This window comes from Vanacampus margaritifer, chromosome 3 (genome assembly GCF_051991255.1).
Source record: "Vanacampus margaritifer isolate UIUO_Vmar chromosome 3, RoL_Vmar_1.0, whole genome shotgun sequence".
Taxonomy (NCBI): domain Eukaryota; kingdom Metazoa; phylum Chordata; class Actinopteri; order Syngnathiformes; family Syngnathidae; genus Vanacampus; species Vanacampus margaritifer.
In genome coordinates, this window is record NC_135434.1 from 18,712,583 (window position 1) to 18,730,837 (window position 18,255).

At 37.1% G+C, this 18,255-nt stretch overlaps 1 protein-coding gene across 1 annotated transcript in view; it reads left to right on the top strand.

Annotated features, from left to right (window-relative positions):
• Positions 1 to 1,684: 1,684 nt before the first annotated feature.
• The window catches only part of mvb12bb (multivesicular body subunit 12Bb), a 39,983-nt gene continuing 23,412 nt past the window's right edge, over positions 1,685 to 18,255 (top strand). The window contains exons 1-5 of the mRNA XM_077561007.1: positions 1,685 to 1,777; positions 9,852 to 9,947; positions 11,980 to 12,070; positions 13,269 to 13,398; positions 14,253 to 14,363. Of these exons, the coding sequence (XP_077417133.1) occupies positions 1,685 to 1,777; positions 9,852 to 9,947; positions 11,980 to 12,070; positions 13,269 to 13,398; positions 14,253 to 14,363 (521 nt within the window). The remainder of the gene's footprint in view (positions 1,778 to 9,851; positions 9,948 to 11,979; positions 12,071 to 13,268; positions 13,399 to 14,252; positions 14,364 to 18,255) is intronic.

The window sequence follows — 18,255 nt, forward strand, 5'->3', positions numbered from 1 at the left end:
GACCCCGGATAAGGGGGAGGAAATGGATGGAAGGATGGATGGATAGAAACATACGTGACACATATGGATACTATGGAGGGTTCTTTCTTTCAAAAAGACTTCCGTCAAACTCTGCTTCGGTTACGAATAATTGTGTTGTAGTCATTTTTTGCTTGACGTTATTTCCCACCAATATCTGCACCTGATTTTAATTTTTATTTAGCTCTCAAGAAACTTGGGGCAGCTACATAAAAACATAACCACACCTATATTAGTTAATGATTTCTTAGTAGACACTATAGGCTTTGACTTCCTGAAGGTTGGAGACACAAAGTCCAAAGTGAAAGCGCTAAGGGGATATAGAAGCTCCAATCAGGTAAATAAAATCCCGACTCCACAGCATATTTTAACAGACCTTTCTCTGAACTATAAATGTTCATACAGTAAAAGCGGCTGTCACTATATGCGCCCTGTGATTGGCCAGGACCAGTCCAGCTTGGGTGTTGTAGTGTTGTCTGTCCTTTACCTCAAGTCAGCTGAGATATATTACAAATAAGTGTAGCTCTGAAATGAAATGAAGTAATCCATTCATTTTTTGGCTAGGCTATAGCATCTATAGATGTGCGGTTCTCAAAAATCATATTTTTGTACAGTAAGCCCTTGGTTGTGTGATCGTTCAGTTCACATTGGGTAAAGTGAGGGGAACAAAATTAAAAACAAAAAAGTGATTATCTTTTGTGTAAACAGGTCCCCCACATACTCACATTTTCAATGAAACACAAACACAACACAAACTATTTCAACAGAGCCTTGAAAAGGCAGTTTAAATGCATTACATTTGACCTGATAATTAATCAACAATATTTTTAGCCCCAAATACCATCTTTCACTAAGGTTGTTTCATATTAATTTCACATTATTACCAATATCTTTCTGTTCTCTGTTAGCTCTTCACAAACACATCTTCTAAGGAGTCACGTTTCTGAGCCTCAAACTCAAATTCCTGTTCCAAAGAGATCTGTCTTTCAATTAGTCAACGTGCCATTCTGTTTCATTTGAATACCGGCAGCAATCTAACATTTGTCAGGGGACAGCTGTTTCTGCAGTGAATTCTTTAATTTGATCAAGCTAATTGGGATAGATTCTGTAAACATCAAGATTGAATGCACTAACTTTGTCAGTTAGTACAACAAAGCTTTAAAGCTAATTGAATGAAGTTGCATCAGAAACCTTTGCAAAGCCACTTAGCCTGTAAAAGGCTTGCATACCCATTAGGCCAAAATTCCCTTAGACAGGGATAGATAGCAATTGATGGGGACTTCCTTGAAAATATGTGATTGTTCTGTCTAATTTGTGACTTGCTGAAGTAATTGGGTGGTCTCCAAATGCTGTTTTGGTCTGAGTTGTCATTTGATCCTCTGCTAGAAGGACACTTTTTCTTTTACATCCCAATAAGGCGCATTGCAAAGTCAATATTGTGGCGTTCTGGACCTTTCAGCCAGGAAGAGCATTGTCCATTCTCTGTGTAATGAAGCTTAATGATGCAAAGCTCAATTTGTTCAACTGCCTGTCTTTTTGTGCTTTTTCCTTTTTTGTAACAAGTTATATATGTTTAACCAAGTATTTTTAACATATTCCAAGTACATATATTGAGAGAAAAAATTGCAAATGTCTGAGTTCCCCTTGTTTTTGTCAGAACATTGTCATGTCTGGGACCAGCGACCAGATGCCGACAGAGCCTATCACTGCAGTCGGAATCCTTTCTTCACACAGACAGGCTCCAGATGACTACTATGTTGTAAGTAATTACTAGTGATGGGAATCTGCAATTCGATTCAATTCCGATTTTTGGGCCTGCTATTGGATTCAGAATCGATTTTCGATTAATGACGATTTTTTTATTTAAAATGATTTGATTGACAATGATTTTTGCTTCAATCTATAGATGTGCAAGGAATTGAAATTATCTACTCCAGTCTGACTCGCTAATACTAATTAGCGCGCTACCCGCGGCACTTTTATCACTCAAAAGAACGGCTCCACACAACAAAAAAACAACTTTTATTGTAATAACTTGATCGTGACTTTTTCCTTTTACTCTCTAATGTGGCTACAACTTAACAATGTTTTAGACCGCGTGGAACCACACTGCCCCTCAGTGGCCAAATCAGGTACAACACGAACAACGCTCCCAATAAAGGCACGCACAAAGGCAAGACAGTATAAAATATTTTAAATAAAATCGATTTTGGGACATTTAAAATAGATTCCAAATCGTAATAAATGACAATCGCGATTCTAATGAGAATCGATTTTTGGGCACATCCCTAGTAATTACCGCATATCATCAAAACATATTTTGCCTTCGTAGGTACAATATTGTCATAGGTGAAGTCAACCGTAAACATTTCTTAACAATATATGTGACCTCACTAGTCTAAACATGACATTCTGATTAATATTTCATTTGTGAAATGTTATGCAGCAAAATCTAGCTGTTTTGTTCCATCTCAGGGGGCGGCCATTTTGCCACTTGCTGTCGGCTGAAGAGGACATTACAGTTGCTCAGGTCTCAGGCAACAATCAATCACAGCTCACCTGTTTTCTGAAGCTGAGCTGTGATTGGTTGTTACCTGAGACCTGAGCAACTGTGATGTCATTTTTACTCGACAGCAAGTGGCAAAATGGCCACCTTCTGATATTGATAAATGTCAGGATTTTGCTGCTTAACTCATATTCCATTAACACAATATTAACCAGAATACCGTATTTAGACTAGTGAGGCTGCATAGAACATGTTATTGTTAAGAAGTTTTGTGGGGTTGACTTTCCCCATCCCCATCAATCTTAGTACATCAGTTTAATATAATCTTTATACTTTAATTTTAATTCATTTGTTGTTTATTTGCTTGTTGTTTCTAAAATTCAAATGATTTAATCCAACAATAACATTGCCAGAGCTATACCTATTGAATTTCTAAGAAATATTGGATTTTTGCAATGTTTCCATTAGAATATTTGTGAAGCTAAAGTCAAGTCTCAGTCAAGCTCACACATCCAAACATATCTTTATGGACCTTCCATTTCGAACTGTAGAATATAAATGTACCTTACCCAAGTGATGTCTGCAAATTTACAAAGCTGAAAGCAATTAATGAAGAATTGAAAATCCAGGGGGAAATAACAGTGAGTGATTAATTAGAAGTTGTGTTCCATTTCTATAGTGTATGGCTGCTTTTATTTACATAAGATCCATCTACAGTATGATGTTGGCAGTCATCCAATATAATTTATTTTTCTTTTGTTAGAGCAGTGTGATGACTTATTTGAATGTTTTGTAAAGCTACAGCACATCTTTAGGACTACCTAACCTTATACTGAGGTAACCAGGTGTTTCAGTTCTTGTGACTCAGGTGACTCATAAGAGATTGAGGAGCTTTCAGCTTGTGACTTAGCAGCACCTTCCCATCGATCTTCAACCAGTGCCACCTAAAGCGTTCTCTGCCACCTCTGTACTGTTATGGATGGCAACAAAAGGAAATGTGTAAACCTAATCATATATACAAGTGCACTTTAACATACACACATTTGCCAGCGACATATGCACATGAAATTCATAGGCTTATACCTTAATACATTTATGAATCATATCCTCATACTCACATATACACTTTTCACTACACTACCGATAAATCCAAAAAATTACAGAATATATACATTTTTAACAGCTCATGACAGATGTAAGTCATTTTTTTGAACTTTGCTTTTAAACATTTTTTTTAATTCAGCATGTGACTGACATCTTTTCAGGTCAGTTCCAAAATCATTCCACAAATTAACACCTTTTACAGAAACACACCTTTGCTTAATATTTGTTCTTGTTTTATTATTTTTTTGTAGACACTTGTACCCCTTATGTTATAAGGACTCTCTCTAATTTCAAACAGCTTCTGAGTACTGTGGCAGAGTAGATTGTTGTGTACTTTATACATTATTTGTGCCATTTTAAATTCAATTAAGTCGAAAAATTTCATTGTATTTGATTTGATAAATAGAGAATGAGTTGGTTCTGTATATTTTGATCGATTAATAATTCTTATGACTCTTTTTTGCAGTTTGAAAACAGGATCGGTATTTGTTTTACAGGCGTTTCCCCAGATTTCCACATAAAAAAGTCAGATATGGTATTAATAATGAACAATATAATATGTATAATGATTTCTTATTCAGGACATCCTTAGTTTTAGAGAGTATCCCTATCATTTTTGACATTTCCCTTTTGACATTATCTATGTGTGACTTTAACATAATTTTTCATCAATAACCACTCTAATAAATAAATTTTCATACACTCTTTCTATTTCAATTGAATTTACCATAATGTTGACCTTTTGACACCCCCTCCCCTTCTATTTTCCCTATTTTTTGCAAACAATTCATATCCTTCCAGTCCCATGTCACTATTTTTTTTTATAGTTTCTGATATGGCAACTATTTTTAATTTATTTAATTTATTCAGGTATTCTTTGATTAAAAAAAAAAAATCTGTAGAGACTTCTACTATTGAAATGTATAATTGAAAGTGCATTTCCCATTTTTATATTTTTGTTGAATTGATCGTCCAAGATTGTGTGCAAGTAAACCAGAAATTCTCCTAATAAAATACATTGCATAAAATGTGACTATGCTAGGCTCTGACTTATACAATGACCAAAAAAGCTCAATAGCACCACTTTTCCCACTTGCTCTTTTAATTGCTTTTGCACTGCTTCCCTTGCTTTTGCACTAGCATATATATATAAGGATATAAGTGATTGGGCCCTTCTGCTTGTTTAGAGCTGTCATGATGGATTTTTTAAATCAGATTATTCACATTTTATAATTTGGATTCATCACGATTAATCACGTAATTTTTTAACATTTCGTTACATCTGTAAATTGCACCTTTAAAAAAATACATAATGTTATAGCTCAATTCATTTTAAGATACAATAAATTACACGTATATATACTTTTCAGCCACATAAAAAAAAACAATTACCGTAGCTTTGTAGAATTGTGATTGACTTTGGTGGTTCCGCTGGATATGACACCTTGAAGTCCCCAAGACATGAACGTAATGTCATATTTTATATAATTATTTGCATGTATTAACCATTGTTTATTAAAACCAACCTTTGCAATGAGTTTTGCATTAGAAATAACTTTTATAGTGTTTAAAAAAATATTCCAATCATAAGGAACATCACACAAAAATTTTTTTTATCTGCACATAATGCAAAGAAATCAACGGTTATTTTACCGAGAAGGGCAGTCTGGGAATATTACACTGCTGTATTGATTTTTAGCCCTCAAAGGCTAGTCTCCTTTTAAAACCCTGACTACTTACTTACCAATGTTACCTTACTCTTTATGCGATAAATCAAAGGGCTGATTAAGTCTTTTGCTCTCTGATGGTGCGCTGTGCTGTGTGTTCTCATCTCTGAACTTCAGCAGATCGTTCCAACACAAGAGAGCACAAGCCCAGATCAAACATTGTTCCACTGGGATCTGCAGCTTTGCTCAAGTACGAGCAGCCACCCAACATCAAACGCCATGCGCACACTCAGGCGTACTTTGACTGTGCAAGGGTTGCGAAGGGGATCGGGGTGTGTTTCAAATTCGCAAGCATTTGACTTGTTACTCTCATAAACTCATTACTAAAATTTGCATCTATTTCAAGAGGCATAACATTGATTTTGCATTTGCTGGGAGATCAGGGGTAAGAAGCTCAAACTGCTTGTCAGTATTTAAGGATATGCACATAAAATAGTTTCGGTAATCAGCGTATCCTATTTCAACCCTTCTCAAGAGGCAACATGCTTTTACCACTTGGTTCAATCTTCTCTCAAGTTTATGTTTTCCTCTTGGAATTAAAGTATGTTATCACATATCTATTAATGTGATTTTGACCACACAAAAGACATTCCAGACAAACACCCTCCCTTGTCATGTGGGGTGTTGGCTATAGGACACAGACAAGACACAGGAGTTGGGAAACAAAGTCTTTATATATATAAAAAATAATAAAAATACAAAGTAACAGCAGAGAGCAGGGCTGGACTCAGATGACCTTGACCTTTGTTGGAATTTGGATGTTTCTGGGGTTGGTGAAGGACTCTGGTTGGTGGCCCGGTGGGTGGTGGGTGGTGTCTGGTCGGTGCTGGATTTCACGTTCCTTTCTTTTCTTTGGTCCTTCCTCTGGTCTCCTGACGGCCTCACGGCTCTGGCTGGGTTCTGAAGTGTTCGGTTTAGGTGAACGGTATGGGATTTTTTTAATAGGTTTTAGGTGAACTAATGAATACACACTCACACGCACGCACACACGCACATGCACATACACATTCTCACCCACATACAATATATATATATATATATATATATATATATATATATATATATATATATATATATATATATATATATATATATATATATATATAATTTTAATTTTTTTTAAAGAGAGAGCAATGATGATGACATGTCAAATCGGTAAAATTACCGAATGAACAATACTGAGCTATCCATAAAAAATAAAAAATAAAAAATAAAAAAATTTAAAAAAGATGACCCGGAAGAAAACACTTGATGGAGAAACCTTGACTAAGAACCTTAAGCATGCTGGATGCATAGAAACCTTGTTTGAGAGAGCAGGGCTGGACATATGGAAGCAACCTCGAACACATGGAAGTACACTTGTGAAGAGTTGGGATAGAAAACCTTGATGCGCTCAGGCTAATAGATCTCGATGTACTGACTCAAGAATCATTCAGTAAGTCTTGCACAATACATGACAGAATAAAAGCTTGTATGACAAAATACAGAACCATGAATAAGAAAATAGCTACGGCATAGAAACTGACAACTTCATCATCACAAGGAACTTAGCAACTGCATTGCAACTGACCACATAATCATCACTGGAGACATTTGCATAAAACTAGACAAACTAAGAGTGGCAACGCATCATCATTGTAGGGTTCATAGTAACTGCATAAACATAATACATTCATAACTCAATGACTCCACGACCCAACCTAAAACACAGTCACCTATGACTCAGTAACCCAACCCAAAAAGGCTGGATGCATAACACATGGAACACAACTTGCATGGAAGAGGAGTAACAGTAAACATCAACATGCTGAGGGAAACCTCGGCTAAGAAAATGCAACATACTGAAAAAAGTGTCACTCTGAAACTCCAGCTCGGTCAAGGAACAATTCTATATGACAGAATGAAGGCATTTTATGGTCAAATAAGAGTGACTAATGTCATAGCAACTGCAATTCTTATCATAAGGGACATTTGCATAAGACTAGGCAAACTAAGGGAAGCTAATACTTGATCATCAAACATTTATCATCATAAGGGACATAGTAACTGCATAAACATAACACATCCATAACACACTGACCCCCCTGACCTCCATGAGCAACTGCATCAGCATAATACGGCAACATCATAACACAATAATCCCATGACCCAACCCAAAACATAGTTGTAACATCCCTAAAACAACTTTGCAACTTTAACAAAACAAGCTGCAATTTATGCGTAATGGAAAATCACCTTATGTGTTAAGATCATTTTTGGATTGGCTATTGGAACTCAACAACTTTCTCTGCAGTTTTATCAACTTATGTTTTTGGAATTACAATTTATGGGCATACATTATTTAGAGGTGGTGGCTGCCCCAGGCTACAGTGCCCCACCACCACCCAAAGAACATTTCTGGCATAAACCTAGCTAGTGGTCTATTACTGTTTTACATTAGAGAAGTCTCACAGCACAACACCAAACAAAAATGTTGCACAAAGTATATAATGTACTGTATATTGAAATGGTTCTGATCTAGTCTCATTTTACTTGAAGGCCAGTTTAGTTGAATGCTATTTATCAGTTGTGTGAATGGCAACAAGTAGCTACAGAGGTTGATGGTCCTTTCTGCCATCTAGTGAATGTTCTGCATGTCATTACATCTTGCTGGTATAAATCGACCAACAAAGGTGTATTGTTTGTCATTAATGAATGATAATTTTCAGCCCAATTAATTAAAACGGTGTACTTATTTGCCGCAGCAAAATGGTTGAAATTCATACATGGCATCATTGTTCAGACGCGCACAAAAGGTGTACAATTTGACAATGATCCAAACTCGAATTTTTATTTTGGGCTTTTGTTCTCTGTTTAAACAAGTGAAGACTTTAATCAGTTTTGCCATTCTGTTTCCTCTATGTATTCCTTGGTGGCTTCTGTCTCCAGAGTACTGTTTTATGTACAGCTGTGTGTCTGTGTTGTCTATGCGGGTCTCTTGAGATCTTTTATTAGAAAATTCAGCACCTGTTTACATGTCTTATCCGTGTTGAAATGTTTGGGGTGTCACACTTGAAACTGTCATTGCTTTTTTAAATCAAAAGACTTCAGTGGCAGAGAGTTGACATCTGCTGGCGTTCACACGTAGTACTTCATTGACTGAGCACTTTGCAATAACAAAGAAGAACCGGAAGAAAGCGTTGGCGAACCGCTACACGGCTAAGCAGTTGGCCTTTCACGCTGCACCCCCCCCCACTCCCCCCACCCCCGCCTGTGGCAGGATGATGCCTGAGGTGCCTCCTAAGAGGACCGTGCCCTCATTACTCTTCAACTTGACTTTGGGTTTCACAAAACTAGACCTTTGCTTATGCTGACAGAATGCCGCGACTACTGACCTGGAAAAAGTGGCCAAGACGGCCTGTCTTGTAAAAAAGAGGAAGGGTCTGTGATGTATGGGCTCCTTCTGGGACTTTTAGTTGAAGTGCTGTTGGTGACGCCCAGCCAGGAAAGAGCTCGCTGCTCATCTAATACTCACTCTGTCTTTCTCACTTCACTATCTCTGCCCCCCCCCCCCCCCCAATCCCATCTTGTCTGTGGTGGTTTTGCATGAATCTCCCCGTGCCATGTTCCCCCCCACCCAGTCACTGGGGTCATTCATCATTATTGTCAAGGGGGGTAATGCGTGTGGGTGGGTGCAGAGATCTATGACTTCTTCATTTGAATGAACCTCATTAGATTGACTCTTCTTTGTAAAGGATCCCTTTAGAAAATAACCCTGGCAGTTATTTAGGTGATTCTCACATTGTGGCCAATGGAACATGACGCCTCAACCAAGCATATTTGCTTCAACGATAGAGGAGTCTGCAGGTTATATTTTATCCCGCTCAACACACAGCGATGTTGTTTAGGACCTTGAGCTTGACTTGTGGCAGCCAAACGCTGTCAATATGATGCAATCTATTATTCTTACTGCATGCGTCAATCTTTTATAACTATGAATGAGCCTATTATACAAGGACAAGATGCTCCTTTATTGGGGTGTAGCCTCATTTCTGCACACTCGTTAAACTGCATTCTATCCTCAGCAGTTTACTGTTGGAATATTTGTCTCATTAAACGCTAGGATGAATCCACAAAGGCTGCAGAGCAGTCAAACTTCAAGGTGCCGTTTTCGCATCTCAGGGGTTACTACATTTAAAAAACAAAAATTATATATAATCCTTATTTTGCCAAGGAAGCACACAGAAGTATGGTTTCCTTATTAGAGCGGATTGTTCTCAGGGCATCTTTAATCAGCCTTCTCCCAAGGGATGATATTTTTAGCCAGCTTTTTGGAGGCTAAGACTCCTTTACCCATGCACGGCTCTAATGAGATGGAGCGCTGGTGTAGGCAAGCATTAATTAAGGAGAGTATGCAAGGAAGAGACAATGGCAACATGCTCATGGCATACATACATTAACTTTATCCCACCTCCTGAATTTTTTTCACCCTCCTTGTTTTTTTTTCCCCGATGTAGGTAGCACAAACAACAGATGGCTCTGATGCCGACCTGTGGAAGGACGGCTTATTCAAATCCAAGGTCACTCGCTACCTCTGTTTCACCAGAAAACCTGTAAGTGGTAGAATGTAAAGTATTACTTTCCTTGTGCATTCTGCATTTGTCTGTCTGTCTGTCTGTTTGTTACTTTAGGAGAGTTCTACAGCCAGAAGGCTTTTAACATACTTTGTGCGCTGATTAATCACATTTTTAAAAGGCCAGGCAGTGTGGTTTAGATTTATTTATTTATTTTACATATAATGGATTTGCATGTAATTGACATCCTGAGGTTACTTGCTTATTGGTGACATAACAATGAGCTTTTAACTAGTCATCATTTGTCATTCAAAAGTGTATCTGTTGAGAAAATGGCATAGATGATTACTTGACATGAATACTTTCATTTTATAATAGGCAATGACTATTAATTGTCAATTCCAACAGCAGCTTATTTATTAATAACATTTTAATAAATGTGTAATAATGTTTTGTTTGATTGGTTTACATCCATTGCATTCTATTGATTTCTGTTTGTATCTTGAAGTGTACTTGATTTTCTGTACTTGACCCATTAACATTAGAATATCTACTTTTATTACTGAGTCTCAAAAACTAATTTTGACAATTTTATTTTATTTTTTTCTAAATACAAACAAAAACTAATTAGTTGTTATCAGGATTCAGCTCTCTTGTTTAGGTTTACCTAATGAAGTGTCATTAAAATGGTAAAGTATGAAAGACTTTCTACAAAATCTGCACATTGACTGTTTTGACAGGATTTTTTTTTATTTACAGAATGTCCTCTAACATCCTGATAACGTGGCAGCAGCTGCCTCATGCCCAAGTTCAATCTGGACTGCTGGCTAGTGCATAGCATACAAATAGCACTGCCCTTGTTCCTGATTATTATCTTAAAATGTGTGTCTGCGTTGTTTTAAAGACTTTGACACAAATAAAACACGACAGAGCTATCAACAAAAGCTATTTTATCTGCCAGTCAACGGAGGTCCCGCTATAATTGTCTACGACAAAAGCAGATTCTGTAAAATTATCCCTTGAATTATATGGGTGGGAAGTAAATAGTTTGTGATTTATCATACTCTGGTTGAAACTAGATGAACCCCCTTTGTCACGTCCTGATGCGGGGGGGGGGGGGGGGGAGTCCCCAGCAAAAGAGGCAAATACAAAAATAAATAAATAAACCCCATGCATAGTAATAACATTCATCCATATTCGTCCTTAAGTCAGTGTAAAAACTATGAATAAAAATATCTGTAATGGCAATGACTGTCAAGCAAATACAGCAGAGGAATCCAGCCATCAAGTCACGCCTGGATCAGCCCACTTTCTTCTGCAGTGGTGTATTATTGCAATTTATTATGCCCAAAAATGAAAATGTTAAGGAGTCATGGAAGAGTCATGCTTGAAAATGTCAGATGACACAGCCCCTGAATGCTCTTAAACCAGCACCCTTTCACAGATAACACTTCCTCTTCTCAACCCATTTATTACACAGCTATGACTAAACAGTATATATAGTGTGCATGCATGCAACTTTATTAAATATTCTTTTAACTCCTTCTTGAATGTGTATTTTGCTTGTATCTTCTTAATAGTATCAGATAGTAAATTTCATCATGTAATAGCTTTATAAAGATACGATTTGAGAAGATTTGTTTAGGTTTTGGAAATGCTAAAAAGTTTAAACTAGCTTGTCTTATAGTATGATTATGCTTACTTATGTACACTACTTGGTCAAAGATTTTTTTTTCTTTAACACGATCCTGAAAAAACTGAGGAGATGAAAATGCAATCTTTTTTCAACAGAAAGCCATGATAGATGTATATCTTTGTTAACATTTATCACTGTACATCAACAATTAATTTATCGCTGACTTTCTCAAAAAAAATGCCTCATTAAACCCCCTGTAATTATTTCAGCTATATTGTCAACCCCAACTCCAATGTGTTGAGGGATTTGTTTTTAGTAAACCACAGTTTATCCGACACTTTCTCTCCAAAATAACCCAACCTTTTCAATTGCTTTATCCGACATCGTTATGAAAGCTGACGTTGCATCAGTGATGTCCGATTCTTTCTGTTATAGGGCCCTGACGTTGTTGTGGATGTAAAGTTGACTGACATTAAGGATGCATTGCCAGAGGGCTTCATTGCAGTACAAGAAACATTGGACACAAGTAAGAAACAGACAATGTAGACCCGAGCCTGGTTCACCCCTTCTTACTCCCTGACCAGCTCAAATGGAGGGGGCAGCTTTGCTTGAGATTGTGAAAGTTTTATGGCTGCAGCTTAGCTTAGTTTATAGTAGACTGTGGGAATAAAATAAACATTTTACCCCAGAGGTACAACAGGAGAGAATCATGAGTCATTGTTTATCTAAGCTGGAGCTGTGCTTTTCTTTATGAGGGCCTTATTTATTTATGTATTTATTTGGGAAGAGGACAAGTGGATGGGGGTTATCTAATATTAATGAAATGCATTCCCCGATGCTTTAGTGCTTTTTGAGTGCTATGTATTTCCCCTTCACCATCCATGCCTTGGAAATGTAATAATATTTTGGTGTGTGGAGCAAGGACAGCTTGTTTATTATTTTTATTATCGTTCCATTTATGCTGCACTCATAGTGTTGCTGGGGAAATAAATGAGAAAAGCACAGAAGCAATATACAGAAGGATGGCATTTCTTGTGAGAAAGAAGAAAAGGCATTACGTTATTTTTGTCTATGGTAAAATTTAATATTTAATTACTTGTACTATAAATGTACTATACGTGTGACAAAACTTATTGTGTTTTTATTCAGACGAAACCAGTTTAAATTCCTGTCGTGCATTAATGCTGAAGGAGGACCATGTCGATTTGTAGCTTTTTGTTTTGATTTGTTGGTTTTTACACACAAACTAACACTATAATGCACTGAATTGGGTGTCTATGTGATACTTTTGAATTGATTCATCAAGCCATTGTCTCTCTAGGTCTAATGGCCAAAAGAAAGTCAAATATTAGCATAAAAAGATTTTGAGGTGATGGAAAACACCTCGGGCCATATTTTTGTAGACAGGCGCTTAGTATTAAAAAAAAAACTCATCTTAATATTTGTGCGGGAGAAAGTCTTGTTTACCGTGTAAAGACATATGCCTCTCTCTGCTGAATGTATTAATGGGGGGAGCCGCTTCGATTGGCTGAGAGTCAGCTGTGTTCCCTCCCACAAAGGTTTAGAGCAGAGCAATGCCCTTCCCGATCTGTAGTCGTCTAGGAAAATACAAAAAGAAAGACTTGCACCAAGCACGAAAATGAGGCCCCTTGATCCGTTTTTGGCTTGAAAAAACTTGAATACATGGTGACAATTGCCTGATTCTTTCATGTCTCCCTGATCAGAGGAGCCTGCCATGAGGAAGAGGAGGCTTTGTGTGAAAATGGGCCCACGTACAGCTGCGGAGACGGCTGTATTTGACTTCCAGATCATTGCCAAATCCAAGCATCATCTTGTTCACTACACCAGCTTGGGGTACGTTGCCGACCACTGAAAATTATAGCTATAGCTATGACTATAGCTGGCTTGAAATTATAGCATATGTTAAAAATGGTGCTCATACATGTCACAGTGAAACAGAAGCAATGATGAAAGATGTTAGGATGTTAAAAACCGCTAGTTAATTACGTCGTCATTGTATGATATGCCGCAAGTCTCCCACGTTAGCGGCTAAAAGATAGTGTTAGCATTAGTGCCTGGCTGGTACAGTGGCCCTGAAGTGCAAAAAAAGGACTGGCAACAGTAATGAGAGACACCTACCTGGCTAGCTTTCTTTACTTTATCTTTACTTTTTCAATATCCTGGGCCTAGGCTACTTTATAATTCACTCTCCAAGGAAGGGAATATGCCTTAAATTGCATTTTGTCTTTTTTATTATAAAAAAAAAGATAATAGAACTTTGTCTTCATTTATTTAAAAAAAAAAAGACCGTTTCCAATAAATAAAAACATTCAACTCAAAATGTCAAATATTGACATTTAGATTTTAGGAAAACAACGTTAAGCCATTAATACCTTGTTATTTTATACATGGACCAGATATAAAATAAGAATGTATCTGCCTCTTATTGCACTTAAAATTGTGTTCCTATATCCTAAAACAACCAAATTAGACATCTTGAGTTGATTTTATTGTTATTATTATTTAATGGGCAAAAGTGCTTTATAAAATAAATTTATATATCTTGTTTTGTTTTGTTTTCTGATCCAAAAAACAATTCGATTGGTGACTCAAATCTGAGATCCAAATTTGGATGTATGTTGTGGCTTGCATTCATCTTATAAGACTTGATAACCTTCTCTGCATATAATTTCATTTTTGTTTTTCAGTGAGATCAAAAACATGGGGATATGGTATCGAATAGGAGAGGTTCCTCATCTGCAGTCATCTCTGCAGAAATCCAACACAGTTAACAATGATGCCCCCGCTGACACTGAGAGGTAATACTTGGCAAATCAGTGTCCATGTGATTCTTATTTCATGTTCATTCAGGGTTACTGCGGGTCATTAAAAAGCGTTGAATGTCATTAAATGGCGTTCCCACAAGGCAGAGACAGGCCACTTTCTGATTTGGGCGACAGCAGTGTTGTGCACACAAACAGCGGGAGAAGTAGCCCGAAGAATGAGCAACAGCTGCAGAGGAAGGGAGGAGAGCTCCAAGATTTTTGGCATGCTGGAGTGTGCGTGTCCGCTCTCTGCTCAGGCTGCCGCCGCATCCTCTGCCTCGGGCCTCACAGTGAACTCCAAGGCTGATAAGCTCAATTATTTATCACAATGAAGACCTGGGGATTTCCACTGCAAATTGTAAATAAACAGCTGAGACGATGTCACAGTGATCTTGGCAGAGAATCCTGGCATGTTTGCCAGAGCACGAGGCTTTTAGCTTTGCCATCATTTGCTGAGCTGAGTAAAAGCCACATAAAAGCTTCACAGTGTCAGAAACTGTTCACATGGTCATATATTTAAATGAGAATAAATAAATACATTGAATAAAAGGCCACAAATTCAGAGCATGTGAGCATGCCTGTGTGCCTTCACAACGCTTACCTGTGATTTCTCTGCTCTTTTGAAGCTGGCTTTTAAGTTGGTGAGGATCAGAGGTTGGGATGAATTGCACCTCTAAGCAACTCGCACCCCCTCCGATGCCTGCTGAGATCACAGGCTGCTGGTTTTGGATTAACATTCAAATTCATTCCGCACGCCGAGTCTTCTTTTGAGAGTAATACCATACATAATTCATTGAGTAACGCTTAACAGCAATATCCCATACTGTACTTTTCTTTATATTCAGCAACAGGCTTTCTCGTGACTTACTTACTATTGACTCCCACTCGCCTATACAAAACTTCCTGCTAGCTCTTCAATCAGTGTTTTTAACAATCATCAAAAAAAAAATCAAATGTACTCAACAATCATCCATTTTTTAATTACCATGCAGGATCATTTTAAAAGCTGCGATCATTCCTCTTAAATGTTAATCTGCTTCAGGCTGGGATCTGTTTGTGTATGGACCCAAGCTATCAATTATGTTTTTATAGGGCTAAGCTTTGCCAGGCCTTCATAAGCATCATTGCCGAGTGCCGGGTAGTACCATTTTTAAGTGATATTTTATATCTCACCAATTAGTACAGGAAGCTGAAGGAAAATGAAGGATAAAAGGCAATCGTTAGTTCTTATTGGCTCAGGCTGTTGCAACATATTGAGCCACTAAAATGTTTAGGATGCAAAGCTGTTGAGTTTACTGCTGTACAAATGCAGAAGCAATTTGTTTGTTGCTAGTATTCACAAGTGTGCGAAATATGATGACTTTTTCATAATCTGGATGATGTTCATTTTAAATAAATTAATCAATTTATTTATAAATAAATTATAATTATAAATTAATTAAGTTATTTATTTGTTTCTCCTTAACACCTTTCTGTTAAAGAATAATATTCAATAAAATCAAGACAAAAGTTACATTTTTTGTTAAATTTTTTTTGTTTTTGTTTTTTGTTTTTAAATACAGAAAGAAATTAATTAAATAATTTATTTTTTCATTGGTTATTTATTAAAATCTAGCATTTGTTTTAATATTGACATGCACACACAAAAAAATCCGATAACCTTAATACATTTCTTTACCTCTCAATTTGACTTTTGTGCACCACTCAACGGGTATTTTCTTATAACTTCTCAAGCAATCTCAGCTTTGCAAGTTGCCTTCTCCAGACTGCGTAGTTCAGCTCCTTAGTCTCAACCACAGTTTTTGGGTCTTCAAACAAAACCCAAAATATATTGCTAAAAATAGTCCAAATTGGTTAAGAGCAAAACATTGGACTACTTCCATTAGAAAAAAGCCTAACATTCAACCACTGAAACATTTTTTTCTGTTTTTAGGAATCCGAGAAAATAACTACAACCATAAATCTAAATCCATAAATAATTTTTGAGGTAAAACATAAAATTGGAAAATTCATGGATAGTAAAAAATAATTATATTGGAGCACTAGAAAAAAAATGAGAATACATTTTGGTTCTACAATTTCTACTTACTAGTGTATTAACATTTTGATCTAAAAAATAGTAAGAATATTAGAAAACACCACTATTGTTAATTCCAAAAAAAATATTGCATAAACCATACATTGAGTCTTGTTCTAATAAATTTGTTTTGATAAAAGTATGGGAAAGTATTTCATTACTCAGTAAAAGGTCACAAATTTTCCAGACAAATATAAATCCTGCTTCTTAAAATAGTCAGGTGAAAAATTCATGCGATGTTGGTGTTGATAAGCGCTAATGATACACTACGAGTCACAATCGGTGGCGACTGGCCAGCTGACTCACCTCATAAGAGTATTTATTTATAGAGCCTCCCCGGTAAGAAAAATAAAAAATAATCTGCAAGCAGCCACTGGTTGTAATGCAAATAAATATATACATTTTTGTGGTATTATTTCCAGGAGAATAAATCCTTTTTGAAAACAATCACCATGCATCCAAATTCCCTACCTCCTAATGTGACCAGAATTAAATAACATGTAAAAATCTAATTTTACTGGAAAAAAAAGACGCGTTCTAACAAAATACAGTGTTTATTTGTGCTTTTAAAAAAAACAAACAATATAGACTAGTGTCCTTAGACTTGAACATGATTCTCATACTGCCCCAATCCACCTTACGTGTTATGTGTATGCGGCGAGCACTTGAAATATCATCTAACACTCGTATTTTTTTCTCCCACAAATTTTGTAGCTGTGGTGAAAATCATTACCCCCAGCCACTGTCTGCACTATGCAAGCAACCTTGAAATGTGTCCAGTAAATGCGCCTTCCCACTCCCCCCCTCCTTCACTCATCATTCTTATGACCACACTTCCACTTGTTCTTCTGATAAAACTGTCATTGGTAAGGCTGGTATCTGACCCCTCTAGTGAATGCTAGCATAAATTAGCCTTGTCCTAATATTACCATTGATTCTGCTTCACTTGGATCACAGTTTTTGACATTTCTATTACAATTGTAGCCCAATGTACACACAGGCACCTTTTAAATCAAATTGTAGTGTGATAAAAATGTCAAGGCTGAATATCCCTTTCTTTCCATTGAAAAGCTGACTTTGTTACACATGACAACTAAAGAGTCGTCCACGTCAGAATTGGCATCTCAATACATTCCGGATCCCGCTGCCTTCTTCTGGCTGTGACACTCGCGCACCTCTGCAGGAGATTCCATCAGCTTGTGTTGCATGCTGGTTAGTCAAGACTTCCTAATACACCATACTGTTGAGAGAAAAAGACACCCTAACTGTGTGTCTGTGTGCTTGCTGACATTCTAACAAAGGTATTGAAATCTATTCCTACCTAATTTTTCCACAATTCTTTGTTACTAAGTTGTGATAAGTGCCAGTGATTAATGCAGTGGTTTCTAAACAGTGCCGCGGATGATTGAATGATTGGCGGAGATCTGATGAGTTCATGCTATTCAGCAATTTGCCACCAAAATCTGAGAGTGCCTCTTTTCAGCCTGTGACACTGAGCTTAAAGGAGGATAATGATGGCTGAGACGGCGACACCTATAAAGCAGCACTGTCAGCGTACATAGAGGAAGGTGTGGAAGTGTTGTCATGGCTGGATGTGTGTCAAAACAAGAGATTTCCACTTTCTGTATTACAACTCTGGGTTTTCACTGATACCACTTTCTTCATCATCTTGCCTCTCTGCAAACTACCACTTCTGTGGCCACTGTCTTTCAGTTTATTTTCTCCTTCCTTATTTATATGACATTTACGGAAGCGTGGAACTGCCAATGTGAGGTAAACATTTTTGACTGCCGAGTAGGCTATGTTTGA